Source organism: Lutra lutra, chromosome 10, assembly GCF_902655055.1.
Source record: "Lutra lutra chromosome 10, mLutLut1.2, whole genome shotgun sequence".
Lineage (NCBI taxonomy): Eukaryota > Metazoa > Chordata > Mammalia > Carnivora > Mustelidae > Lutra > Lutra lutra.
This window is the reverse complement of record NC_062287.1, coordinates 58,036,390-58,063,498: the sequence shown is the minus strand read 5'-3', so window position 1 is coordinate 58,063,498 and position 27,109 is coordinate 58,036,390. Positions and strand designations below refer to the sequence as shown.

Here is a 27,109-nt window from a genome sequence, read left to right as displayed (position 1 = left end):
AAAATAATTTTTAATTTTTTAATTAATTTTTTTAATTAAAAATTTAAAAAATAAAAAATAGAATTACCATATGACCTAGCAATTTCATTTCTGAGTATATAATCCAAAAGAACTGAAAGCAAAGTCTTGAAGAAATATTTCTACTTCCTTACGCAGCAGTATTATTCACACTAGCTAAAATGTGGAAGCAACCTAAGTATTCCTCAGGGAATGAATGGATAAGCAAAATGTAGTATATACTTACAATAAAATATATACAGCCTTAAAATAAGGAAGTTCTGACATGTAAAAAATGAATGAATCTTGAGGATATTACTATGCAAAGTGAAATCAGCTAATCTCAAAAAGACAAATACGTGATTTAGGGGTGCCTGGGTGGCTTAGTAAATTAACATCTGCCTTCAATTCAGGTCATCATCCCAGGGTCCTGGGATTGAGCCCCACGTTGGGCTCGTGGTTCAGCAGGGAGTCTGCTTCTCTCTCAGCCTCTGCCCCTTTCCCCCCTGCTCGTGCTGTTTCCCTCATAAATAAAATCTTTTTTTTTTAAATGATGAATATGTGATTCCACTCACATGAGCTATTAAGTCAAAATCATGGAGAGAGAAAGTGGAATAGTGGTTGCCTGGGGGTAGGGGCTTGTGAATCTAAGGGTGTGCTCCTGAAGATAGAATATTCTAACTAATTCACTGGGATTATAGTATAAATGTTTTTTGTTAACTGCTGTGCATTAGGCAATGTTCTAGGCACTTGCCTTGTGTTATTGCTTGTCTCATTTAATACTTATAACTTCCGAAGTGAGGACTGTTAATCACATTATCCTGTATGAGAAAACAAACCCAGAGAGTTTCAGTATCTTGCACAAGTCAAATTGCTCGTAAGACAGAGCTGAAGGTGACTCTAAAGCCTGTGTTTTTCCTGCTACCCAATGTCACCTACGGTGTTGGGGCATAGAGAGAACACGAAGACTTGGATCGGGATGGCTGTAGGGAGCTGGAGATGAGGATGTGAGCTGCATCTCCAGCTTTGTGGGGCCACCTGGAGCCACAGACTTAGCTAAGGCTCAGTCCCATTCCCCCCAGGAAGGAGAGAGCTTGCTTGGCACAAAGTGCCCAGCCTGGACCGATGTGCTCCATCTCTCAGTGGAGGCAGAGCTGTCAGTCTAAAGGGAGCCTCCAGCTGGGTGGGGGGATAGAGTAACTGGGTGATGGGCATTAAGGAGGGCATGTGATGTGATGAGCACTAGGTGTTATACACAGCTGATGAATCACTACTCTCTACCTCTGCAACTAATGATATACTATATGTTAATTAACTGCATTTAAATTAAAAAATTAAAATAAAGGGAGCCTCAAGAATTCAGCAATGGGGACGTCTGGGTAGCTCAGTCGGTTAAGTTGTCTGCTTTTGGCTCAGGTCATGACCCCAGGGTCCTGAGATCGAGTCCTGCATTGGGCTCCTTGCTCAACAAGGAGCCTACCTCTCCCTCCGGCTTGTGCCACCTCTCTCTCTGAAAAATAAATAAAATCTTAAAAAAGAGAATCCAGCTATGGTGGCAGAGCTAGGAGGACAACACCACCCACGTCTCTGACCCCTCACACCCTTAAGCCCAGTCTTTGCAGATCCTGACCCCAGCATCTCTGCTCTCCAACACCCCAGGCTGCGTTTGAGCTGAGCCTGGGTGCTGCATTATGATTTGAATAATTCAGGTCCCAGTAACCTGAGGTGCCAGCTTCAGTTGCTCTGTTCCCATGGGCACAGGTGTCCCAACCCTGTAAATAAGCTAATGAAAAGGGCGAAGGGGAGGGGCCTGCAGCCCTATGCCTCAGAGGGCTCAGGGCTGGTTAAGAGTCCCTGCCCCTGTCCTGCTGAGAGTGTGCCAGGGTCATCCGGAGTCGAGGTATGGGGGACAGAGAAAGGAAGTTAGGGGGTTGAAATAGAAGGCGAAAGGAAGAGAGAGTGGAAGGAGGAAGACCAAAGTCAAAGAGGCAGAGAGCAAGAAAGAGTTCCAGAGGAAGAGACACAAGGAAATGGAGATAGAGAGGCTGAGTGGGAGGTAAGAGGGGAGGGGGGTGGGGAGAGTAGAGAAAAGGGCAGGGACAGAGGCTAGAAGAGGCAAGGACCGGCGGAGGAGAATGAGCAGATGCCAAGATCAAGTACTAAAACCCAAGGGCAAGTACAAACAGGAGGGTCAGAAAACTAGAAGGGCCACAGGGCTCCTCAGCAGAGATCTCAGTCTTACTTCTGACTTCCAGGTATCGTCCTTGCCAGCACAGCCTGATGCTGCCCTCAGTCGGGTCCCAAGACACACACCCGGGGACCTGCCCTAAGTCTTGCTGTGGCAGGAGCATGGGGCCCAGGAGCCACCACTTCAGCCTCGTCTTCTCTGTCTCCAGCCTGGGCCTTCTGTTTCTGTTCTCACTGTTTCCAGGTGCGACGTGCTGTAAACCAGCCCTGCGTCTCCGGGCCCTGCAGCTGTACCCTTCTTCCCCAGATCTCTGTCCACATCCGATTCTCTTTACTACTGTGCTGGAAACCAGCACTCTATCTGGGTAGCATGGAGGATGGAGGTGCTGAAGAGAAGGACAGGAGACCTGCCTGGCTCCGGTGGGAGCAGTGATGGACAAGCCAGGGGGGTGAGGGTGGGGCAGATTATGAAGGACGTTGAATGCCAGGCAGAGTTTGGACTTTATCCAGCAGGCAATGGGGAGCCATTGAATAGTTTTAAGCAGCTACTGGCTTGGTCAGACTTGAGTGTTGAAAAGCCTGATCTCAGAAATGTGGGGGAGGGTTAAAGAGGCTGCACCAGCAGCAGGAGCCGTGAGGAGGCTGCTGCTGGGTCCACTCAAGCTGCAGGGGCGACCAGACATTCAAAGGATGGCTGATGGTACCTAGGTACGGGCAGGGGTGCAGAGGGAGGCAGCAGAAAGGAAGGATAACTCCCAGATTTCTGGCTGACATCACGGGGGGTTGGGTGCTGTTTGCTGAGAGGGACCACAGAACAAGGAACAGGGTTTCAGAAATGGGGGTAGGAAATTAGTTCCTATTTTGGACCTACAGAGTTTAAGGTGCCAATAGGACATTCAGGAGTGAACTGTTGTGTTTATGGGTCTGGAGCTCAGGAGAAAAATTCGGGCTAAAAAGAAAAGGACAATGACAGGCTTCTGGGGAACAATATGTGAGTCCGGGCCTGAAAACAATGTGTGTCACAGAAGCCTAGGGAGGAGAGTGTTTTCAGGACAGAATGGCCCATTGCATCAGAAGCTTTGAAAAAATCCATAGACGTGCAGCTGGATAAGTGGAAATAGGTTAGAGAGAAAGTAGGGGGTGGTAGCAAAGGGGCTCACAACAGCTGGGTGAGGGGCGGGACTCCTGTCGCCTATTTGGGCCCCTCTGGCATTCGCAGTAGGGTGGGCAGAACCCAGGTCCCTAGGAGGGGAAAGGGTGGGGAAGAAACCTGTCAGCCTTGCTCCAGAAGACAGTATCAATTCACTCCTCGGCCTCCACCTCGCTCTTCCACGGAGGCAGTCCAGGGAGGAGGGACAGAGCAGACCTCAGGAGACAGGTCTGTCTAGACAGCTAGATGGACAGAGCAGACCTCAGGAGGGCCAAGTACGTAGCCATGAGACAGCAGACCAGGTGACAGGGCCCCAGCCATGGGCAGGTGGAGGGTGTGTGAACAGAGGCCCCTGGACAAGGGTCTCAGATGGACAACCCTTCTTCCTGGTCCCCCAGAGTGCTTGGGTGCCGAGGGCAAGCTGGCTCACAAACTCTTCCGTGATCTCTTTGCCAACTACACAAGTGCCCTGAGACCCGTGGCAGACACAGACCAGGCTCTGAATGTGACCCTGGAGGTGACATTGTCCCAGATCATCGACATGGTGTGTTGTGGTGGTAGCGTCAAGGAACTGGCGCGGGGGGAGGGGGGGAGTGAGAGACTGGGATTATTCTCCAAACAATTCTTTTCTATAAATGTTAATATTAACAACAACAATAATAACAGATACTGACTGTTGGGTGCCCACAGTGTGCTCAACATTTTGCACACTTGCATTCCTGCCTGGCAGGGATTATCACCCATGTAACTACTAAGGAAACTGAGGGCTAAAGAAGAAAAGGAACTGCCAAGGTCCCATAGCAAGGTCAGGCCTGGGTAGGAACTGGACTGTGAGTCAGCTGGTTTTGTGGGTGCCCTCCAGAGCTCTGTAGGTGAGTGTGTACACACAGGGAAGGGTGTGCATATAGTGTGTCCACATCTGTGCCCACTCCCTGCCCCCCACTAGGATGAGCGGAACCAGGTGCTGACCCTGTACCTGTGGATCCGACAGGAGTGGACAGATGCCTACCTACGATGGGACCCCGATGCCTACGGTGGCCTTGACGCTATCCGCATCCCCAGCAGTCTCGTGTGGCGACCAGACATCGTACTCTACAACAAGTACTGTCTTCCTGCTCCCCTCCCCTATCATAACTCCTCCCCACTGTTGCCCCAGGCTCTAGGTATCCACTGATTCCCCATCTGCCCCCCCCAAATCTAACCTGAAAGCTTTTCCCCCAGGACCCTCCTAAACTGCCAGGAGCTCACAGCCCCTCCAGGACACCCCCTCTTTAGTCTGTCCCAAGCCAACGCAGGCTGAATGTCTCCTGGGAACCCACTGTGTAGTCCAGGGCCAGTTCCGTGCCCCTCACAGAGAGGGTTCTGGGACACAAGTGCCCCTGACGGCATTCTCCACCCTCTCAGGCCTGCTCCAAGTCTCTCAGGACTCCCCGAGGGCCTACCTAGGGACTTCCTCCAGGGCATATCCCTCTGGAGCCCTCCTTGATGCCACCTAAAGCAGTTCAGTGTTCCCCAGACAACATATAGCTCTGCGTGTTTTCCCCGGGGGCCCTCCAGGAGATTCTCAGATGACACCATGCAGCCGGGCGCCGGCTCTTGCAGATGTGTTTTCACACTGCCCGGGCCTAGATCTGTGTCTCCTTTCGGCCCTGCAGGCGCCACCCCTTCTAAGCCTCCAAAGGCACGCAGGTGCCTCTCTGCCACCCGCTCTGTCCTCTGCGCGGCCCCGCAGGCTCCGCGCGCGCTGCCGCCTCAGGGAGTCCCACCTTGCCTGCCCCGCAGGGCGGACGCGCAGCCACCGGCCTCCGCCAGCACCAACGTGGTCCTGCGGCACGACGGCGCCGTGCGCTGGGACGCGCCGGCCATCACGCGCAGCTCGTGCCGCGTGGACGTGTCGGCCTTCCCGTTCGACGCGCAGCGCTGCGGCCTGACGTTCGGCTCCTGGACGCACGGCGGGCACCAGCTGGACGTGCGTCCACGCGGCACCGCCGCCAGCCTGGCCGACTTCGTGGAGAACGTAGAGTGGCGCGTGCTGGGCATGCCGGCGCGGCGGCGCGTGCTCACCTACGGCTGCTGCTCGGAGCCCTACCCCGACGTGACCTTCACGCTGCTGCTGCGCCGGCGCGCCGCCGCCTACGTGTGCAACCTGCTGCTGCCCTGCGTGCTCATCTCGCTGCTCGCGCCGCTGGCCTTCCACCTGCCGGCGGACTCGGGCGAGAAAGTGTCGCTCGGCGTCACAGTGCTGCTGGCGCTCACCGTCTTCCAGCTGCTCCTGGCCGAGAGCATGCCGCCAGCGGAGAGCGTGCCGCTCATCGGTGAGCCGCGAGGGGGCGGTGCTGAGGGGCAGGGGCGGGAAGAGAGAGTCTCCGCCTCCCAGAGATGGTCTCCGGGCCCAGGCTCGTGGGTCTCCACAGGGCCGGGGCGGGGTAGGGACCGGCCCCCCGCAGCAACCCCAGGTCGGTGCGGGAGGAGGGAGCATCCTGGGAGCGTGCCTCATTCGGAGATGGAGGGGAGAGGAGGGACACCCCACCCCTCACGTGTCCTAGCAGGCAAAATGCGTTGAGTTCTGGTTGTGTGCCAGGCCCTCTCCTAAGCACGTGCCATTTTTTTTTTATTAACTCAGAGAGGCATCACGACACATCTATGAGGTAGGTTCTGTTATCCCAGTTGTGCAAAAGGATCAGTAACTTACCCCCAGATTGTGCTCGTACCATTTGAGAGTGACTGTCACGGTCTGTGGGGGAGTGCAGGGTCCAGCAGTGAGAACAATTAGGGAGCAAGTAGCTTCTGAGAACCCACTTGTAAGAACAGGGGATGAAGAGATCTTGGACCTTACCTCCTTCCTGGTTCCATCCATTGGGACTGGAGGGTCCTGAAAGCCTCAGGGTGGGTGAGCTGGTGCTTGTTTGTGTTGAGGCGGTGGTCAAGCTCAGCCCCCTGAGTTCTTGTTTTGGGCCCCAGATTACTCTCTTTCTTGCAGGGAAGTACTACATGGCCACCATGACCATGGTCACATTCTCCACAGCGCTCACCATCCTTATCATGAACCTGCACTACTGTGGTCCCAGCGCCCGACCAGTGCCAGCCTGGGCTCGGGCCCTCCTGCTGGGACGCCTGGCACGAGGCCTGTGCGTGCGGGAACGAGGGGAGGCCTGTGGGCAGTCTAGACCACCTGAGTCACCCCCCAGTCCCCAGCCTCCTGACGGAGGTGCTCGCCCTCCAGCAGTTCCTTGCCGTGAGCCACAGTGTCTGTGCCGTCAGGAAGCCCTCCTGCGCCACGTATCTACCATTGCTAACACCTTCCACAGCCACAGGGCTGCCCAGCGCCGCCATGAAGACTGGAAACGACTGGCCCGTGTGATGGATCGCTTCTTCTTGGGCATCTTCTTCTCCATGGCCCTGGTCATGAGCCTCCTGGTGCTGGTGCAGGCCCTCTGAGTTCCAGGGGTCTGGTGCAGCCACAGCCCCTCCAGAGAGGGACGGAAAGGCCAGGTGGTGGTTGGCTCTCTGCTAGGCCACCTAGTTTCTCCCCACTGTGCCTAAGAGCTGGTGACACTCTCCCTCCAGGCTGAGCACTGCTGATTTCACAAACCACAGGGAATCGCTTGTCTATATACCCTAAACTTTAAGGGAAGCCATAGCTTGCCACTGCCCTAATTCCTACAGAAGGGGCACTCTAAGAAGGGCCAAGATCGAAACACAGTCCTGGAGGAGCAGAATTGAATTTCGATGCTGCATGTTAGAGTTTTTGGTGGCGAGAGTGCAGGTTACATGAGAAACAGAACGACCATACTTCCTTGTCTTCTCTTCCTTCCTCCGTGGCTGCTATGTTAGGAAGGACTCAGGGAAGGGGATCCAGGATTCATTCTCTCGTTTCCAGAGGAGGCCACATGAGGATTCAGCCCCAAAGCCTCAACTTACAATAAAGTGTGTGCCTCACACCTCTTCATGCTGTTTTACCTTGGGGCCTGTGGCAGTGGAAGGTAGGGGTCCAGGTTTGTGTCTCTAGAGACAGGAGCCTTAGGACAAATAGATCACGGCAGAGATTATGTCTTTGCTGACAAGAATTCAACTGAGTCTTCAGCTGAGACCCTGGCAGTGGACCTGATGCTGTCTCTGCTGTCTGTCCTGCTCTCTGCCCTCTGGAGCTGGAGCCCGTCCACATCATTCCCACACACTGACATTCAGAAAGCTTCAAAGTGACCAAGGTGGGGCAGTGCAGCAGTGAGGCATTCATGAGGGGTTTGTTCCTTTCCGACTGTCACATGTTGTCTGTCTGGCACCACCCCTGTGCTTTAGACCCAGTCCCTGCCCTCAGGAAGCTCCCAGACTGACATGGGAGACAAACACTGACACGTGGTGTAGGGAAGCAGCCAGGGACCCATGGGAGCAAAGAGGCAGGGGCCCTAGCCCAACCAGCTGGGGGAGGTCCGAGAAAGCTTCCTGGAAGAGTGAATGGGAGCTTTCCAGGTGCATATGTGAGCCATTCGAGTAATACCAGCAAATACCGTGGCCAAGTGTTTTCCTCCCCAATCCCTCCTCAAACTAGTTTCATCATCAGTCTCCAAATGAGTAGTTGCCTGCCCTTAGAGACCACTGCCCCCTTTCAATGTCTCACTCTTAAAGCCTTGGGGAAGGCTCAGTCCCCAGATTCCCTTAATTCTCCATCAGCAAACCTGGCAGCTGCCAGAGAAAGTCCCAGAGTTCTCTGCAGAGGGTCACCATGGATCCTGGCTGCTCTTAAAGCACATAGAGGGCCGACATCCCCATGTCGGGCTGAGGCAGCGCGATGGCCAGGAGGGGCTGTTCAGTGTCAGATGGATCATGGCAGGTCTGGACTCTATGGAAAGGTTCCCCTGACAAGGAACCAGACTGGCAGTAGGAGGGACCAGACTGAAGAAGAGGGGCCTTGACCCATGGCTGCAGGAAAAACCGAGGCAGAGAGAGAGGTTTCAGTGCAAAATGAGGTACACAAACACGATAAGAGGAATGAGCAGAGTGGGCTGGAAACACTGACCCCCAAGGTGGAATGAGAGCCAGATATGAAAAGCAAGAATTCAGGGAGGACAGCAGGCAGATGAAAGGACCCCAGGCCCCTTTCCAGATGTCACTAGGAGGTTCTGTGCCCCTGCCTCCTGCCAACACAAACGAGCCATTCTAGGGTGGGATAAGCAAGGGGAAGACATGAGTGAGCTCTAGTGATGCTTATCTTTGCCCCTCTATACAACCCCTGATTACTGGGGGGAATCCTAACCTTGTCCACTGCGTGAGATGACATTACCAGCACTCAAGCTGGTTGGAGGCTGGAGATCTGGATTCTGACCCTGGCTCTGCCACTGACTCATTCTGTCCCCTTGGGCAGGTCCCTTCTATCTCTGGGTCTCCCTTTACTATATAATGAGGGTAATACTGCCTTTTCTTTCCCCTTCCAATAGTTTATTGTACAGTAAGAATAAAATGAGATGGTGTCTGGGGAGAGGTGGTGGTTCAGAGTTTGGCTGTCTGGACCCCAGCCCTGACTAGCTGTGTGTGTAGGGCTGGTTGCCTCTCTGGGGCTTAGTTCCCTCATCTGTAGAACAGGGGCGATGACAGAGCCTACACCACTGGGTCGTGGTGAGGATGCCTGGAACTCTGAGTGGTACTATGTCATGGAGAATGGTGGGAACAAAATGAAGTCTAGGGCTCCTTCCTGTCCACTGTTCATAGAGCCCTGGGGCGGTGGGGGAGGGACCTAAGGGGGAGTAGTGGCTGCAGCCTCCTGGCCTATTTCACTTGGTTCCTTGAAAAGCCCCTTCCCATCTGGAGAAGTGAGGCCCAGGCAGGCCCGGGTACAGAATGTATTCAAGGGAAGGAAAGAGTCACAGCTGAGAGGGACCTGGGGATCATCTAGTCTAATACACATATTATACAGTTAGAAAGACTGAGGCTCAAAGAGGGCTTGATTGGTCACAGAGAGAGTTAGGGCAGAGTCTGGATGAGAGTCCAGGTCTCCAGCACCCAGAGCCTGACCACTACCTTGGAAGGTGGTCTGAGGGAGTCCTGAGGGCAGTGATAGAAACAGTGGGTTTTGCAGCTGAAGGAGAAGGCCCAGGGAGGACTGTGGGTGGACATGGGCATGGGACTCCATGCCCCCAGTGCAGCCCAGATCTCTCCCCATCAGTGGCCTCCTGTGAGGGAGGGGGCAGCCCCAGACTGGGGGGGGGCAGGTATGTAAGCTTGCATAACCACTGCCCCATACATACATGCATGTCCTCTGAGGTAGGTTCACCACCCCCGCAGGGGTCTGCTTGAGAGGGTTTACTTGTTTGGATTAGAAGGGGGTTGTTTTCCTTTGCACAGGGCTGTGCATGCAGGAGAGGAGTGCCACCCCAGGGCAGCCCACTCACCCTTGAGTTGAGCCCTGCAGAAGCTTGAGGCTCTTACCTGAGTTACCAAGAGGGCAGGACCTGGACTTGCACTGCTTGTCTGTAGGGAAGAAACCAAGGTTCAGTAGCTCTCAGGACAGGAAGGAACCCCAGAACCCTCTGGTCCGTCTCTGGCTTATTCTCATGGAAGCTGGTACATTTTCCTCTAATGAGCTTCCTTTTGGTGGGGCCTCCTTTACCTGTGTTTGACTTGACCCATGAGCAGCAGAGCTAGAAGGGAGCCAGCCCTCAAAGCCAGGGTCTCTTCTGGGTGCTCTTCCTGCTTCCCTGGCCTGTAACTTTGCCTCCCTGTGTGACCACCTCTCCCAGCCTGTGTCCCAGCCAGGGAGGCACTAGTTCATGTACTTTTCATGTCTTCCTCACCTTCCATCAGCTCATGCACACCCATGATGCTGTCCCTGGTGGGAACGGAAGCCATACTGGACCTTCTCCCATTTTACATGTGGTCCACAGTTCAGCCAACAACTTGGCTCTAATGATGCAAAGTGGGCCTCACAAGACCCCAGGCATCACTCAGCCAGGACCAGCAGCCCACAGCCCCTTCAGAGATTAGGAACCTGGGCCTGTCCTCATGATTCTACCTCTGGTGGGTCCTGGGGGATCAACAGACTGAGCTGGGACTACGGAACCCAACTGCTGTCTCAGCATCCCGCCTGCACCCCCACCCACAACAGCACAGGGTTTCCATTCAGGTGAACACACATGCTCCTCTCAGAAACTGAGTTTGGGGCTCTTCCTCATACCTGGCAACAGTGGTCTGGGTGTCAGCGCTGTGGCCAGAAATTAATTGCCTTCCAGTTTCCAGCTGGAAGAAAAGCCTGACCAGTTCCATTTGGCCCTCAAATGGCTACCTGCCTCGGTCTGGAAACCCTCTTCAGCCTCCCTGTGGGCAAGTGGCCAGCCCTGGCTTAGGTACCTCCAAGGGCAAGTGGCACACTACCTCAGAAGCTTGTCTTCCCTTAGCTGCACAGGATGGGGGTGGCGCGGAGAGGGACAGGACTGGGTCCCCCTCACTGTTCATTTGATTGTGGTACTTATGTACATGTCCCAGGTGCGGCCTGGCGCGTGCCTGCCTACCTTTGATGTACTCGCAGTTGTAGGTGCTGTGCTTGCCCAGGGCCCTGAGGTAGATGCGGGCGGGGCCCTGGGCCGGTCTGCTGGCGTTGATCACCTGGAAGGTCTCGAAGGGGGGGATCAGCACCTCCTCCTCCCCAGGGAAGAAGGAGTAGCCCTTGATAGGTGCCCCAAGGCAGGTCCAGATGCCAAAGAAGGTGTCCTCCCCAAATTGCTGGGCTGCAACATTCTTTAGGGACGCGGAGGCAAAACCCCCCAGCCTGACGGTTGCCCCGGGCCCCGCCGGCCGGAAGCGCAGGCCGTGCACCCCTCGGAACACTTGGTGGCACTGGGGTGAACGCTGGCCCCTGCCCAGCAGCTGTATGGCTTCGGTCAGCAGGAAATGGAGTGTCTTGAAGGAGAAGTGGTGGAGGTAGTAGGCTCTGGAGCGGCCTGCCTCACGCACGGCGGCATTGAACTGCTTGTGCAGGGGGCTGTTGGCGGTGTAGGCCAGGAGGGCCACCCCATGCTCATCGCGGAAGCCAGGGGGTGGCGGGGGCAACCCAGTAGGGCTCAGGACCCACTCTGGCCCCCAGGCCTGGCGGTCCTGCCATTGGCTGCTTGCCTGCACCCAGCCATCCGCGTACACTTTGTTGGCCTGGAACTCAGTTTGGTTGAGATCTGGGAGAGCTGCTGTCATGGCTGCTGCACAGCCTTCATACTGGTCATCAAAGGAGGCTGGGGCCATGTCCAGGGGCAGTTCTTGAGAGAACAGGTCTCGTCGAGAGATGGGGTGGCTATGGGCCTGGCAGAGAGGGAGCAATAAGGACTGAGAGGATGAGCCTCAGGAGATGGGAGCCCATCATCACATTTCTCCACTGAGAAGAGAAGGACACTGATGGCCCCAAACCCACCTTGAGGGAAAAGGGATTGGGAACAACTAGCTGCCCTCTCTCAGACACCAGGGTCTGAGGCTGTCCCCTCAGGCCGGGCGAGCCCCACTGGAAATATCAGTTGTTCTCTCCTCCCACGACTCCCCACTCCCCACCCCCCCGCCAGAGTTCAGAGGAAGCCCGCAGTGCAGCTCCCAGTGACATGGACACAGTGGGGGATGACCATACCTGCAGCGCTTCCGGGAGGCCCGTGCACACAAGCAGCAGACACAGCATGGCAGGGGTCTGCATGTTGGAGGTAGCCCTGGACAAGTTACTGTCTCTCTTTGGGTCTCAGTTTCTTCATCTAGAAAATGAGAATGTTAATCTGTACAGATGAAAAAACATTAATGGGCACCTAGTCTGTATCACTCGCAGTGGTTGGCATAGAGTCACAACATAGATATGAGGGCTCGGGGCGTCTAGGTGGCTCAGTCGGTTAAGTGTCTGCCTTCAGCTCAGGTCATGCTCACAGGGTCTTGGGATGGAGCCCCTCATCAGGCTCCCTGCTTAGTGGGGAGTCTGCTTCTCCTTCTGCCTCTCACCCCCACTTGTGCTCTCTCGCTATCAAATAAATAAATAATCTTTAAGAAAAGAAAGAAATGAAGGCTCAGGAGAGAAAGAGAGGACCCTTCTTGCTGGCAGGAACATGGGAGACTTCCTGGAGAAGTTGTTATCTGAACAGCGTCTTACAGGGAGAATAGGAGAATAAGCCTTCAATCAGTGGAGACTGGGAGAGGAGTGGGATTTGGGGTGGGAAAGGCATCTAGGGCAGCAGAAATGAGAAGAGCAAAGGTATTGGATGTAAAAAGTGAAGGACATTTTGTCCAGTATGGCAGAGCTTGCAGTGAGGGAGTATTGGCAAGACTGCGGCCAGTCGTGAAAGGTCTTGGCTGCCCCAGTAAGAGGTCTGGGCTTCACCCCATGGGGGATGTGAGACTGAAACACGTCCAGGACAGGCCAGCTGGTGGGGCCATGGAGGTATTCCAGGGACAGGATCCAGCCATCCTCCCCTCCCGAAGTCCTCCTGCGTACTGAGCCCTCCTTCCCTAAGCTCTCAACTGCTTCCTGGGCAGGGACGGGTGTAGACCCCCATGGGGTGAGGGGTCCTGTAGATGGCGAGAGGATGGAGTGGGAAGTGAGGCTCCAAGAAGGCAGAGTCCCAGCAGTTTCTAAATCAGTGCAGCTACTTCTTTGTTTCTTTCGTTATGAAATTAATGCCTGCTCGTAGTGAAAAGAAAAAAGTATGAATGAATCAGAGTCCAAGCTCCAGTCTTCTTTCTCTCTCTGTGTCCTCTCTCACTCCTACGGTGCCTGCTGTTACTGTGATAATAGTGTGCTTTAGGACCATTTTTGGTGCACATGCAAATAATTTAATATTTAAATATGCATACACACATAGCTTTCTGTACACAGGCTGGTTTTGGTTTTTATTGTCTTTTTTTTTTTTTTTTTTTTTTTTTTTTCCAAAAAAAGAGAGAGAGAGCTCAGAGGCTTGAGATAGGGAAGTCTGGCTTCTGATATCAGACTGAGGACATTGAATTGTGTGGCCTAAGATACCGGCAGTGAGGATGAACCCAGAACCACTAGGTATAATTTAATAGACTTGGTGTCTGATGGGACACAGGGGATGTGACAGAGGGAAAAACCAAGAATGACGTGCAGGTTTTCATGCTCTAGGCTGCCAACACAGAGGAGGAGCAGAGTGGACTTTAAAAGCTCATCTTGCCCAGCCCCATCCCAGCACATGATAGGTGCTCAACAAAAAAATGAATGAACCATTAGATTTGGAGGGGAAACAGTGAGTTCAGTTTGGCACATGTGGATTTTTTTTTTTTAAGATTTTATTTATTTATTTGACAGAGAGAAATCACAAGTAGGCAGAGAGGCAGGCAGAGAGAGAGGAGGAAGCAGGCTCCCTGCTGAGCAGAAAGCCTGATGTGGGGCTTGAACCCAGGACCTGGGATCATGACCTGAGCCGAAGGCAGCGGCTTAACCCACTGAGCTACCCAGGCGCCCCAGCACATGTGGATTCTTAAGGGGCAGATGTCCAAAAGATAGAAGAATGGATAATAAGATGAGACATTTGTGTGATGGGTGTATTTAAGTCTGAGAAGACATGAGAACGCCAGAGAAAGAAGAAAAAGAGGACCAAGAAGCAAAGAGAGGGCTGCTTGAAGCCAAAGCACAGGTGGACTGAGACACCTTGGGTTTCTAGAAGCTCTTCACTTGGGTCCCATGAAATACCTTGGTACCCTTGTGATAATTGCTCTTTTTTTTTTTTAAGATTTTATTTATTATTTGACAGAGAGAGACCTAGCGAGAGGGGGAACACAAGCAGGAGAAGTGGGAGGGGAAAAGCAGGCTTCCTGCTGAGCAGGGAACCTGATGCAGGGCTAGATTCCAAGACCCTGGGATCATGACCTGAGCCAAAGGTAGATGCTTAATGACTGAGCCACCCAGCCGCCCTGTGATAATTCCTCTTTAGGCTTCATCTAGCTTGTGATGATTCCTGTAGACTTGCCTTCGGAAGAGTCTCATGTAATATACTGTCCCCCTTTTTCACCCAGTCACCCAAGACGGTCACTTCATCAAACACATTCGAACATTCATCAAACACTAAATTAGTTGCCAGCTAATGCTGATCACAATGTGGATCCAGCCTAGAAGCTCCTTCCCTTTCCCCATCCCTTTCATGGCTCAGTCTACCCCTACCTCTCCCCCTCCCCCGCCCCAGTCTCCACTGTAAGCCCTGCTGACCCACCCTCCACAGAGCAGGTGTTTCTAAAGCCCCACTGGTCAGGTTGCTTACCTGCTTAAAACCCTCTGTGCTAAACCCGACTGGAAGCAATACCTCGGCATACAGAGTAAAAATGCTGAGATGAAAATTATGAGGGAAAAGATGGGAACACATCTAGAAAGGAAAAAAAAAAAAAGGCAACAAAACACAACTTCCCTCCATGCCCTTAGGACAGAGCCCTCCTCATGCTGGCATTTAGGGTGCCCTGTGACCTAGCCCTCCATGACCTCTTCAGCCTTGTGCCCCAGCCCCCTGCTTGGCTTCTACAGAACAGAACAAAGCTGCAGGTGAGGCCCCACTGCTTCCTTCCCTGTGGCTCTGCACACATTGCCATCCTGCTTTCTACTTTTCAAGACTCAGCTCAGGGGTCACCTTCTCCAGGGAGCTCTCCAGCTTCTCTGTGCTCTTCAGTCACCGTGTGCTTTCTCACTCACTGTCCTAATCATACTGTGCTGCCCTGATGTGTCTGTCTCCCCTCCTGGCCTGTGAGTTCCTTGAGGACAGGGACTGGGTATGACCTGTGCCATGTCCCCAGAGTCCAGCCCAAGCCGGGCACAGATGAGGCTTACTGGAATGTTTGCTGAGTCTGCTTTCGGGTTGCAGCTAACAGTGTAGACCACTGCAGAACAGGTAGATTGATGACTTTGGTGAGCAGTGTTGGGGGGAGTGAGGTGGGGCCAGAGCAATGGGGTGGTTATGGGAGGGGAGGAGATGGAGGCGCTGGGTCATCCCTTATATCTTACCCACCCTCTGTTTCTCCTCTCATCCTGCTCAGGTCACAGTTTCTCCTCATTCAGACCCTCACTGAACATTCCCTTCTAGGGATGTGACTCCAAATCCCTTCCCCAGGAACCCCCCAATTTCCCAAAGACTCCAAACCCTCCAGGTATCCTAGAACTCTCCTTCAAAGGTGCTATGGTCTGAATGTTTGTGTCCCCACAAAGTTCATATGTTGAAATCCTAATGCCTCCTGTGATAGCTTTAGAAGGTGGGGCCTTTAGGACATAATTAGTTCATGAGGGCTCTGGGATTACTATTCTCATAAAAGAGACCCCACAGAGTTCCCTAGCCCCTTCCACCATGTGAGGACATCATGAGAATGTGTCAGCTATAAGCCAGAAAGAGGGCCTTCACCTGATCATGCTGGCACTCCGATCTCAGACCTTCAGCCTCCAGAACTATGAGAAATAATTGTCTGTTGTTTATAAGTTACCCAGTCTGTGGTATTTCATAGCAGCCTGAACAGAGTAAGATAAAAGTTGCCCTGAAACTGTTGTTATTGACTCCTAGAACTCCATCATCAATACCCCAAATTTCCCCTTTAAAAAAAGTCTTTCCCTGCTCTGTACCCAGGAGGAGGGTGGTGTGCCCCTTACCTAGGCCTTCTCCAGGGAAGCTGGTGTCGCTCTCCAGTTATGGCCACCAGGTCGGGGAAGGCAGGTTTCTCCTTTATACTGTCAGTCCCCCACCGCTTGTACCCACACAGCTGCTCAGAAATGTGACACTCCCCCATCTATTTCTGGATGTCTCCTGAAGGCTTGGGAACACTAGCCTCTGCCCAGTCTGCCTTGGGCCAGTGCACTCCCATAAAGAAAGGAACCCCTGGGGCTAGAGAGAAGGTGGCCTGAGGCATCGAGGACCCCGGCTGGAACAACCACCTCCACACTGGGTTTAGCCTGTCCTCATTATCTCCTTACTTTGTGTTCCTATTATGTGAGCATGGAGACTCTCTAATGTGCAAGAAGGAATTCCCAGATTCAGGAGGCTGGGTCTGGCCAGCACTGATTTGCTCTGTGATCTTGGAGGATTTCTGCCTCACTCAGGATCCTGGCTCCGTGACAAAATTTGACTGCATCCTTGGGGCCTTCCTTGGAGTTCCACATTTGGGGATGGGAGAAGCACCTCCATGTGGGGAGAGGACAAAACCCTCATCCCAGTGGAGCTGGTACCAGGGCCATGTCTCAGCAGGCCTGGCTGTCCCAGGCGGTATCTTCTGTTCCAACAGCTACAGGTGCTCTGGGCCCTCCAGGATGAGAGGCAGTCAGGATAAACAGTCAAGATGTGGTTTTTCACAGTAATGGTGAACAATAGAAGAATGGATATTCTGATCTAGGTGATCTTTGGGACGGCCCATCTCATTGGAAGAGGACAAGAGTACTTGTCTAGAGGCTGTGTTTCCCTGACAAGTTCTCTGGTTTGGGGGGGATGATATTTTTCCCATCTCCCTCCCCACACTTCTCCAAGCCCAGGCACACAGTGTGTCTTTTTTGGTATATAGGAAGGATTTTTGGAGAAAGCAGGATTCTAGAGGAAGGAAATTCTTTATTTGGCTGGCAGCCTGAGGGAACGGGGCAATGGGAATGGGGCTAAATGAATGAGCCAAACCAGGATGGAGGCCCTGAAGTCAGTCTAACTTTCTGTGCTCACCTCAGCCCCAGCAAGCAGCAGGAAACATCTCTTAAATCCTGACATTTGGGACCCCAACTCCCCTGAGAGAGTAACCCTCCCACCCCCAGGGCTCAAGCTGCCAGAAAGCTGTCTGTCCCCAGAGCTGCTTACTGATTTCTCAGCTGGTCCCTTCTCCCGTTACCTCTGATTGGGTATCCAAAACTCAGACCCAGGTTATTTATAGACAGACCCACAGCAGGGGAGGAGAAAAGCTAGTGTTTATAAACATGGGGTCACCTGGGTCTAAGAGGTCCAGAGAGAGAGGGTCTGTGGAGGGAGAGGGGCTGGCCCCTCAGGGTGTGAGACAGAGAGCTGGTCCAACCCTACTGAATGGAAGGGGGAGGGCGGGTGCCGCTCAGATGCTGGATAACGCGTGCCCCCCATGAGTGGGCCATATGCAAATTGCATGCAAATCAGCGAGTGCACCAGCAGACAGTTCTTGGTGGGCGGGACCCTCGTGGGCCTCCCCGGTCTAGTGGGCTGAGAGCTGGGGCTCCGCCAAGTCGGGGCCCGCCTGAGAGGCCAAGTCTCGCAGGTCCCTCCCCCAAACCCGGTCTCGTTCGCTTGGAGCCAAAGCGGATTCTGGAGAAAGAACTCGCAGTCCTAGGGAAGGACTGCGGCCCCTTCCCGCGCCACTCCGCTTCCCCACCCCTTGTCCGTTGTTGCAGAAGAGAGGTGTCGGGTTACCGCCGCGGGGGCTATAGTTAGCCGCGGGACTTTGTTGATCGGCTAGACTCCCGGGACAGCGCAGCACCCGCCGGGACTTAAGCCCCCCGCCGGCCCGAGCGGTCAGTGTTCCTTCCCGCTGTCGCCCCTGCAACTTCCAGGTGGGTCCCTGGCTCTCCTTCCCCTCCTTTCTGCAGGCGGAGCCAAATTATGGCTCCGCGTTTACTATCGCAAGGGTCCCCGGGCAGAAGACGCTGAGCGTGGGGGCTAGTGGGAATCTGGGGAGCGGAGCCCTGGGGTTGTGCGGGGTACGCAGTGAAATCTAAGACCACGCCCACTCCCTTAGGCCCGCCCTCGGCCCCGCCCACAGCGTCTTGGGCCGGATCCAGGACAGAGACCCTTCACACCCCAGAGGAAGGGACCCCGATCTCTGTCTCCCAGCCCATCGCCAGTGGTGCCCTCTTCATCTGGATCTCGCCCTCCTGAGTCGCCCCCAGGAATGATGCTGGCGGCTCTGCTGCTGGCTCTCAACTACCTCGGCCTCCATTCCCTCTGGCAGGTAACTGGGAGAACCTACTCCTGCCACAAAAGGAACAGGTCAGGGGCAGACCCAAAAGAGGTGGACTGGGGGGCTGACGCCCCCAAAAGCTCTCCCAGATACTCTTCTCTAGGAACCTAGTGCTCTTAATCCTCTTCTTCTCAGGAACCTCCATTCTCATTCTCTCTCCCAGAACCTCCACCTCCACCCACTGGTCCTATGAGGATCTTCCTTCCTTCATATACTGTCTGCCACCACAGGCTCAGCCCAGGCAAAGCCTCCGGCTCCCGGTGTGCTGCCGTCCTGCAGCCCTTCCCAGACCAGGGCTTGACCTCCTCCACCCCAACACCCCAAAGCATGTTTTGGAATATGGGCTTCCAAAGCAGGAGAGGACTCAGGAGTATCAGAGCTGACAGTGTCCTCATGTGGTGGCATGAAGGGGGAAGAGAACCTAAGGATGGGGACCAGGTCAGGTCATTGGACATTGGCTGTGTATTTGTCTATCACCTGCATCCTGATTGTTAGAGCCAGAACAGTGCTTGGAAGTCGTCTAGCCCCACTTCCTACCAGGTGCAGAACTTTGCTAATGACAAAATGGCCCCTTCACGTTGTACAGAAGTGAAGATCTGTATGCCGTCCTCACAATATCCCTGTGAGTTTGGAAGTATCCTCAGTTTATACGTGGAGAACCTGAAACTCAGAAAAGTTAAGAAACTGGCCCAAGATCTCACAGCTGGGATGGGGAAGTCATGATTTGAACCCACATCTGTCTCCCTCCAGTGGCTGTGCTATTTAAGCCCCTGAGCTCTTGCCAAATTGCATACACTAGATATTTGGTCCTAGAAACGAGATACTGTTTCTGGACTGATCTGCCACCATGGCGCCTGTCCAGTGCTCTGAACGTCTCCCCTTTCCTATGTGGCCCCTCTCTTTCCTACATCCACAGGCCCAGGCTGTTCCCATCCTGCCCCTGGGCCTGGCTCCAGACACCTTCGACGATGCGTATGTGGGCTGCGCAGAGGAGATGGAAGAGAAAGCAGCCCCCCTGCTGAAGGAGGAGATGGCCCGCCACGCCCTGCTGCGGGAATCCTGGGAAGCAGCCCGGGAGACCTGGGAGCGCAAGCGCCATCGGCTCACCCTGCCCCCTGGCTTCAGAGCCCAGCACGGAATCGCCATCATGGTCTACACCAACTCATCTAACACCTTGTACTGGGAGCTGAACCAGGCGGTGCGGACAGGCGGCAGCTCCCGGGAGTTCTACATGAGGCACTTTCCCTTCAAGGCCCTGCATTTCTACCTCACCCGGGCCCTGCAGCTGCTGCGGGGCAGTGGGGGCTGCAGCAAGGGACCTGGGGAGGTGGTGTTCCGAGGTGTGGGCACCCTCCACTTTGAACCCAGGAGACTGGGGGACTCTGTCCGCTTGGGCCAGTTTGCTTCCAGCTCCCTGGATGAGGCAGTGGCCCGCAGATTTGGTAATGCCACCTTCTTCTCACTAAGGACTTGCTTTGGGGCCCCGATCCAGGCCTTGTCTGTCTTTCCTGAGGAGCGCGAGGTGCTGATCCCCCCACATGAAGTCTTCTTGGTCACCAGGTTCTCGCAAGATGGAGCCCAGAGCCTGGTGACTCTCTGGAGCTATAATCAGACCTGCAGCCACTTTAACTGCGCCTACCTGGGTGGTGAGCTGTGCATGAGGGAGGCAGGACCGTGGGGTGGGGGGAGTAAGCTGGGACGCCCCTTCTGGACACTTGCTTGGTTAATGGGGGAGTTGAGGGCTGGAAGTCAGCCGGAATTACTGTTCTCTCTGACAGGTTCAGCCAGTTCTTAGAAGGTCTTAGAAGTGTTTTCTGGGTCTATGAAATTCTCGAGTGGTTATGTAATGTTCTCAAAAGGTTCCATCCGCTGCACAGTCTAACTGACCACAAGAACCTGGTTAAGGAGGTTGATAAGCAGAAGAGAATGACAGGGGTGCTGCTTCAGATCTCAGGAGTTCCCTGGGCTTAATGCAGTTGACAGGACACGTCCATGCTGTCCCTCAGTGCTGAGGCCGGGACAGATGGAGGAGCGATAGGGACCAGGCCAGGAGCCATGATGGGTCAGCAATCGGAGGAGATTTTCCAGGGTCCGGAAGGGGAAAGAAACTCAGAAGTCAGTGTTTAGGAGAAGGGAAAGCTAGACTGGGAAGGGGAATGGCCCACACCAGGGCCTGGTGGGAAGGGAAGCTTGGGGAGTGAGGGTCTAGCCACATGGTGGCCTCACTGTGCTCTGTTGCAGGGGAGAAGAGGCGCAGCTGTGTGTCTGCACAAAGTGAGTACCCTTCTGCCCTCTCCCTCAGCTGCTTCAATAACCCCCCACCAACACCCACCCCGGCCCTGCTGACCCCTCACCTTTCTTCTCTCTCCAGCAGGAGGGCAGCCACATTCCACCTCCAAGGGGGACTTCTCTCTGCTTTCCTGGAAGACCCTGCTTTTGGCCCCTGGGGGCTTCCAGCTCTCAGGGGCTGGGCCCTGAAAGCCCAGTGTCTGCCACTTAGGAGTCCTAGGAACTTGTGACCTTCTGACAAAGAAGGGGGCTTCGAATGGCCTCGAAGTGGGAATGTGGTTTCAGACCCAGCCTTAGCCACCATTTCCCCAGGGAAGGGGACTGACCCAGCCATCTCCCCTCCCAAACAGGATGTGGGGGGATCTGAGACCCTGGTAGGGTGGAGGGAGCCCTGCTGTGTGGTAGGGATTCCCAGGGACAAGCAAGGGTGGTACCATGATGGCCACTCAATTAAACAGTAATGCAGTGTGGTGACATCAAATTTCCTGACTGGTTTATTCCATGAGACTAGATCATCTACCCCGCTCTGGCCTTGGCACTCCTAGACATGGTCCCCTGTGCAGACTCCCGCATGTACCACAACTTGCAAACTCAGAAGCTTTAAGCCAGAGACTCCTCACAACCTCCCTGAAGGAAGGAAGGAAGGTGGACAGATGGATTCAATGGCCCATTTGTCAGATGAAGAATAGAAAGCCAAGGAAGGAAGCAACTTGCTCAAGGTCAGAGAGTTAGTATTGAAACCAAGCTCCCTGCCTCCCAGTCCAGAATTCTTTCCACAAAAGATCTGAAGGAACTCAAAGTAGGAGTCTGAGCCCAGGACACCTGGGACCCCAGAGTAAGACATTTCTCTCTGTCCTGCTCCCACAGGAGTCCCTTTTAGGGGCGAGGAGAGGGGAATCTCAAAACCTGAAGAGAGATTCTTACACACTCTGGAGGCATCTGATATCCAGAACAGAAATTTTATTGAGACAAGTAAAGCAGCAGAGTCTTCTGCTAAATGACACCTGCCCTTATCCATCTAGGCGGCTCTACCTAGCAACTGAAGAAAGGACTCTCCCACTGCCTCAGGACCCCCCCTTGACCCCCAAATTTTCCTCCCAGGGCATGTCCCCCTCCGCCTCTGATTCCTGCTCCCTGTGCACTAACACACGAGCTGGGGAGGAAGGGTCAGACTCTCCAGAAGCTGGCATCCTAGCCCCTCCAACATCCTGAAGCCCAGGTTCTGAAGGTACCTGGGTCCCCTCAATCCCTGGCACTGTGAGCTCTGGAGTTTCAGGGATGGGAGGGCCCAGATTCTGGAAGCTGTTACGCACTCGGGTGATGTAGCGACTGAGGATGCTGGCACCTCCAGGTAGCCAGCGTGTCCCTCCCTCTGCCAGGGTCCGCTGCACACCAGCCACCTCACTTTGCAGGCGAGACACAGTCTTGGTCAGCTCCGTCAGTCTGTTGCCCAGGTCTGGGGTGCGGGGGAAGGTGTTGATGGGGAGGTCTCTCGGAAGATGAGCCTGTCCTGAACCACTTCTCCCCTCACAACAGAACCCCAGGGGACATCATGCCTACGGGGCCTGAGGGAGTAGAACTGGAGAAAGTGAGAGACTGGCTCTTGGGTGGGGGGTCAGGAGCAGGCACAGTCTGGGTCAGATGAATCTGAGAGGGACTGAGGTGGTCATGAGTTTAGGCAATGCAAAGGAAAGACTTGCGGGCCAGAGAAGAGATTAGGAGTCACAGGAATGAGAAAGTTTTTAATGGGGAGAGATTTGTGTTTCTGCCCTTGTCAGCCCTATTCCCATCTATCCATCCTCAGGGCCCAGTTTGAATAACACCTCTGCTTTCTCCAATTTCTGGTCCTCTATCCTTCTGCCTTCCCGTGAACCTCTCAAAGCAATAGGTTCTTTATCTCCCTTGGGCTCCCATTGCAATTTGGGTCTCTCCTAACTAAGCATGATCTGCCTGGAAAGATGGTTTCTCTGTCTCACCAACCTGAAAACTTCTCCCGTGTCTCTGCTCTACACAATCCCCCCATCCCTCCAAGACGAGGCTGAAACAAAGGGGATGCGGTGATGAATGTTGATTGAATAAGTGAATTAGTAGTGACTGAGTGAATGAACGAAAGAGTGGAGTGAGTGAGCCTGTGGGTAAGAGAGTCAATGAGTCAACAAAAACACAGGAATGAAGGATTGAAGGAAATGAGTGGAATAAATATCTGAATGGCTCAGAGTCATTGAGTAGGAGGGACACACTACAGGGTGTGAGCCTGGGTGTGTGGTATTTATTCCCATAATGCAATGGGGAAGGCTTAGGGGTGAGCCACTAACCTTTCGCCCGCCCGGGTCTCCTCAAACTCCCGCTGGGCTCTCTCTATGTAGCGTTGTACCAGGGCCTTGATGACTCGGAGGCGATAGGATCCTTGCTCTCCTTCCCCAGGCCCTGCCCCTGCCTGCGGATTGGCCTGGGACGGGAAGACCAGAGGGTGAGAGAGACTCTACCCCTGCTCCCAGCCATTCTATAATCCCTGTGCCCTCCCCCAGATGATAAAGGTTGGAGGCCAAGTCTGCAGACCTTTCTGTCCCTTGAGGCCACATAGCTAGACACTGGTGCAGTCCTGGAAGGCAGAAGGAAGCAGAAGCTGAGCAAAGGCTGAGTGTAAGAGAGCTGGCATAGGGCGGTGGGGGTGGGGGAGGTGCAGAAGCAGGTTGGGGGCAGAGACAAAATTGCTGAGTCGGGCATGGGTGAGTTCTCTCTCCTACCACCAACCCTACCTTGGTTTTCTTGAATTAGTCCAGGTTAACCCTGCCCTTCAAATGCTGGGGAGGGGGAAACTAGGGAATGTGGGGAGGCGTCTGCATGGAAATTATCATGCAAGTTGGAACGATTGGTTTGCGGTTCAGGTATATGCCCCACAACAGTACTAAGAGGGCAAGCAGGACATGTGGATGGGGCAGACAGTGGAGAGGGAACAGAGGTATAGCAAGAAAAGTGCTAGACTGGGAAGATACAGGCCCAAATCCCAGCTCAGTCACTTAACAGCTTGGCGCCCCAGGCAAGTTACTCAATTTGTTTAGGCCCGAGGTCCTCCAAATTTAAGACAGAAATGGTAGTAATGCCTACTTCCTCTGTCAGTACTTCCCTGGCAGATAGTAGGGGCTCTCTAACTGCTTAGGAAATAATTATTTTTATCTAGTTTTATCTTCTAAGTATGTTATAGTTAGCATATTTACTCATAAAAAAAGCAAAGAATTTTCTTAAATATTCTCCGGGGCAAGATGGGGTTGGCGAAGCTGGGGCAGGCAGAGTATGAGAGGGGATGTTAGGCCTTTTACAGCTACAGAGTATATAAAGCATTTTCCTTGTATGAAATAAGGAATGAGAACTTAGGGAGGCCATTTCCTGAGGATGCAGGACAGGTGGGAAGGGATATTGGATCGGATCACCAAAGAAGAGGCTATGGAGGTGGGGGCAGCTGGGAGAGGGCTGGGACTGCAGTGGGGGAGATCCCAGCCGGCTAGTGTGGGGGATCCGGCAGGATGCAGTGGCCCTGCGCATCTAGGATGGACACAGGCCCAGAGAATTGGGTACAATCTTTGGTGTGCCTCATTCCAGGGTGGAGCAGCCCTGACAGATGGTCTGCGAATAGGCACCTGGCAGCCTGGACAGGAGCAGGAAGTGACCAGGGAAAAGAATGATAATTCCAGAATTTGGAGTCAGAGGTTCTTTAGGGTGAAGGAAGTGTCCACACGGGATGGCCGGGAGCCGGGGAGTGCTGGGAACTGGGAACCCAGGCCGTTTACTTTCTTGTAAGCATCCTGTTTTCCCATGCTGAGCCCATGCGGTTTCTCCACTGTGTCTGCCCACCAACCTCCTGTTTGCCCTTCAGGGTTCCGTTCTGCTCTAAAGCGCTTTGGGAAGCTCCCTGGCTCCTGAGTCTGGATCTGGGGCCTGTTCTCTGGGCTCCAGATGTGCCCTGTGCTGCTCTCTGTCACGTGCTTGCTATCATGTGCATTCACCACCAGTTTCCTTCTGCTACGCTAGACTGGCAGCACCTGGAGGGACGACCGTCACACAGATCTTTATTTCCAGTAGAGGTGTTGGTGTTTGTTCAACAAACTGTGGACCAATCAGGGGATCAAGGGACTTCAGAGCTCCAGAGTTGGCCTGTGGCCCCCACAGAGCTGGCCTGGAGTCCCTGGCTTAGAAACATCCTCGGGTAACACATTTTAAAGGAAACAGGAACCCCTATAGACCCGGCCTTAATGCTGGTCTGAAACAGGATGGGGCTCCCAGGGCAAGCCTGGGTCAGGGAACATGTAACAAGAGGTAAGGGAGCCCCTTGGAGGCTCGGCCCCCTCTCTCAGGCCTCTATCATCCATTTAATTTCCCAGTTTGTGGGGTACTTTGCCTTGGTTTCTTAACATTTTTTTTTTTAATGTTCAACTACGTCTTGGCTCAGTTTAGGGCAAAGAGGTTTGTCTGAAGTTTGGACCTTTTTTTTTTTTTTTGATGGCAAAAAGATTGTGTAATAATAGTGATGAAAATATAATACTGAAAAGGATTGCTTGGGGGAGTAGGGTTTTCCTGATCCTCCTGTGGCTCAGCGGGGACTCCAGTGGCTTCTTAAGGCTGCAGGACAGGTCTGAGACAAATAGGTTGCCCATGGCTTGGGAGCAGGGTGGTATGGACTTCTGTTGAAGCTGGGTAACCCGTAGTTGGAAATCTAGGAAACGGTCAGAGCCAGGAACAGGGAAAGGCAGCCAGGTATGAGAGGAGGACATGGGAAATGGCTTTGTGGGGAACATACCAGAAAGACAGACAAGGAGTGTGCTGATAACCAGGTGGTGTAGACAATACAGGTGAAGGCCCAGCCTGAAGAAGACCAATGACAAGCAGAGGAGGTACTCACAAAGGTGGGGATTGGCGGATAGTCTGGCTTCTTGGTTTGGTGGCAGGAGCAGCAACAGCAGATGATGTGGAAAATTCTCCTGAGACATTCAGATGGGCCAGCAAGCAGTCAGTCAAGGGATGGGGTCAAGGCAGCTAGGTGGGGGCTGCTGGATGCTTGGGAGGCAGGGAGTGAGAGTGCTGCGGGCATCACCTGAGAAGGTAGAAGAGGGCCTTGGGGGAGGGCAGGATGTTGAAGGGCACAGGTAGCATCAGGCCTTCTCGGAAGTAGGACAGGTAGAGCTTGGAGCGAGCGAACTTCCACTCCACATCCGCGTCATCCTGGTGCTAGGAGGCAGGGGCTCTGCAAGGCCACTTCGGTACCCAGCCCTCCTGCTCACCCCGTCTGTCTCAAGCTCCCCTGGTTTCCATGCCTCTTCGGCAGTGTACCCACTGCTGTCTTCTCCCCATTCCCATCTGTCACCCACATTCCCCTGCCTGGCTCCCCCTTCCCTCTCTTCCTCCCCACTGTCTTTCATCCTCTGACATCCAATTCCTGCCTATGCTCTCCAGCCACAAACCCTAGCCCATCCATCTTCTCCCTCCCTTCTCATGTTCCCACCTACTTTTCTTTCCACAAGGCACCCTTCCTCCAAACCATGAAGGGGAAAGAGCACCAGACTTGGGTCTGGAGAAACAAATAGCATCCCTAAGATCTTCATTTTAGAGATGAAGAAAATGAGGCCTAGAAAGGAACTCCTGCCCCAAACCACAAAACACGAGAGTAGAGCCCAAGCAGGAACCCAAGTGTCGGGACTTCTTGCCTTCTTTTCCTCTCTGTCCCTGGGTCCCTTCTCCCTGGCCTCAGCTAGCCTCTGCTCACCTCAATCTTCTGGAAGGAGTTGGTAATCATGGCAATGAACATGTTTAGCAGCACAATGACCATGACGATGGTAAAGATGCCATAGAGGGCCCGGCCCATGAATTCAGGCACCAGAAACTGAGGCATGTCGACGACGCTGTGCTCCTCCATGCCGAACATGGTCCAGAACAGAAACTGGAATGTCTCGTTGAAACTGGCACATGGGGCCGAGCAAAGGATAGGATGTGAGGGCAGGAGGAGAGCCTGAGTGCCAGCGAGAAACACTCCTCCTCACCCTCCAGGACCCAGCCAAGGGCGTTCTGCCACCCTGGCCCATACTGACTCTTGTCATTTCTGAGTTTACACTCATTCTTTCAGTAAACCAATATTTACTGAGCATATAGTAGTGCCAAAAGTGCTAAGGATGCAGCCATGAGAGAGTGGGGGCATAAAGACCAGTTAAGAAGCTTGTGGTTAGGGTGCCTGGGTGGCTCAGTTGGCTGGGCGTCTGACTATTGATTTCAGCTTAGGTCATGATATCAGAATCATGGGATCGAGCTTCGTGTAGGGCTCTGTGCTGAGCATGGAGCTTCCTTGGAATTCTCTCTCTCCCACTCTCTCTGCACCACCCCCTCAGGCTTGTGCATGCTGTTTCTTCCTCAGAAAAAAAGAAGGAAGGCAGGAAGGAAAGAAGGAAGGGAAGAAAGGGAAAGGAAGGAAAGAAATTTGTCATGGTCTGGGTGAGAGGTGATGGTATTTGGACCACAGCAGTAGCAACTCCAGTGCCACCTCTTCCAGGAAGCCCTTCTGAACTCCCTTCTCTATCCCCAGTCAAATGTGCACGTCTGCTAGTCACT

General features: G+C 53.7%; 5 protein-coding genes across 6 annotated transcripts in view; 3 read left to right on the top strand and 2 right to left on the bottom strand.

The window, feature by feature from the left end:
* Positions 1-1,855: 1,855 nt before the first annotated feature.
* On the top strand, positions 1,856-18,144 carry CHRNA10 (cholinergic receptor nicotinic alpha 10 subunit). Its single transcript, XM_047693274.1, has 7 exons — positions 1,856-1,897; positions 2,253-2,428; positions 3,733-3,878; positions 4,281-4,435; positions 5,117-5,649; positions 17,661-17,819; positions 18,005-18,144. Exons 2-6 carry the CDS (start codon positions 2,278-2,280, stop codon positions 17,723-17,725), a joined length of 1,050 nt encoding a protein of 349 aa, XP_047549230.1. The 5' UTR covers positions 1,856-1,897; positions 2,253-2,277; the 3' UTR covers positions 17,726-17,819; positions 18,005-18,144.
* Positions 5,924-16,047, bottom strand: ART1 (ADP-ribosyltransferase 1). Its single transcript, XM_047693275.1, has 6 exons — positions 15,921-16,047; positions 14,557-14,658; positions 11,934-12,051; positions 10,837-11,617; positions 9,758-9,799; positions 5,924-8,254 (listed from the first exon to the last, which is right to left on the bottom strand). The coding sequence occupies exons 3-6, from the start codon at positions 11,994-11,996 to the stop codon at positions 8,175-8,177; spliced, it is 966 nt and encodes a 321-aa protein (XP_047549231.1). The 5' UTR covers positions 11,997-12,051; positions 14,557-14,658; positions 15,921-16,047; the 3' UTR covers positions 5,924-8,174.
* Positions 6,149-6,772, top strand: LOC125079570 (neuronal acetylcholine receptor subunit alpha-10-like). The gene has a single exon (XM_047693278.1). The coding sequence runs from the start codon at positions 6,149-6,151 to the stop codon at positions 6,770-6,772; it is 624 nt and encodes a 207-aa protein (XP_047549234.1).
* Positions 18,011-20,989, top strand: ART5 (ADP-ribosyltransferase 5). Of its 2 annotated transcripts, none has more exons than XM_047693277.1 (4): positions 18,011-18,217; positions 19,143-19,872; positions 20,468-20,500; positions 20,601-20,989. In XM_047693277.1, exons 1-4 carry the CDS (start codon positions 18,158-18,160, stop codon positions 20,702-20,704), a joined length of 927 nt encoding a protein of 308 aa, XP_047549233.1. In that variant the 5' UTR covers positions 18,011-18,157; the 3' UTR covers positions 20,705-20,989. The 2 variants fall into 2 exon arrangements, with proteins under 2 accessions (XP_047549233.1, XP_047549232.1); XM_047693276.1 differs by having other exon boundaries at positions 20,598-20,989.
* Positions 20,990-21,560: 571 nt separating this feature from the next.
* XNDC1N (XRCC1 N-terminal domain containing 1, N-terminal like) overlaps positions 21,561-27,109 on the bottom strand; it is a 41,169-nt gene continuing 35,620 nt past the window's right edge. The window contains 5 exon segments of the mRNA XM_047692665.1: positions 21,561-21,971; positions 22,838-22,964; positions 25,413-25,491; positions 25,605-25,732; positions 26,274-26,466. Coding sequence (XP_047548621.1) covers positions 21,580-21,971; positions 22,838-22,964; positions 25,413-25,491; positions 25,605-25,732; positions 26,274-26,466 — 919 coding nt within the window. The 3' untranslated portion in view covers positions 21,561-21,579.

Bases quoted from the DNA above. Each gene is read 5' to 3' on its own strand.
- CHRNA10 (XM_047693274.1), top strand. From the start codon at position 2,278: ATGCTGCCCTCAGTCGGGTCCCAAGACACACACCCGGGGACCTGCCCT. The intron at 3,879-4,280 runs GTGTGTTGTGGT...GCCCCCCACTAG, and splicing joins TGTCCCAGATCATCGACATG to GATGAGCGGAACCAGGTGCT. The intron at 5,650-17,660 runs GTGAGCCGCGAG...CCGTTGTTGCAG, and splicing joins GGAGAGCGTGCCGCTCATCG to AAGAGAGGTGTCGGGTTACC.
- LOC125079570 (XM_047693278.1), top strand. From the start codon at position 6,149: ATGAAGAGATCTTGGACCTTACCTCCTTCCTGGTTCCATCCATTGGGA.
- ART1 (XM_047693275.1), bottom strand. From the start codon at position 11,996: ATGCAGACCCCTGCCATGCTGTGTCTGCTGCTTGTGTGCACGGGCCTC. The intron at 9,800-10,836 runs GTAGGCAGGCAC...TCTTCCCTACAG, and splicing joins CAACTGCGAGTACATCAAAG to ACAAGCAGTGCAAGTCCAGG. The intron at 8,255-9,757 runs GTAAGAGCCTCA...TTTTTCCTGCAG, and splicing joins CTGCCCTCTTGGTAACTCAG to CCATGGGTCAAGGCCCCTCT.
- ART5 (XM_047693276.1), top strand. From the start codon at position 18,158: ATGATGCTGGCGGCTCTGCTGCTGGCTCTCAACTACCTCGGCCTCCAT. The intron at 18,218-19,142 runs GTAACTGGGAGA...CTACATCCACAG, and splicing joins GCCTCCATTCCCTCTGGCAG to GCCCAGGCTGTTCCCATCCT. The intron at 19,873-20,467 runs GTGAGCTGTGCA...GCTCTGTTGCAG, and splicing joins TAACTGCGCCTACCTGGGTG to GGGAGAAGAGGCGCAGCTGT.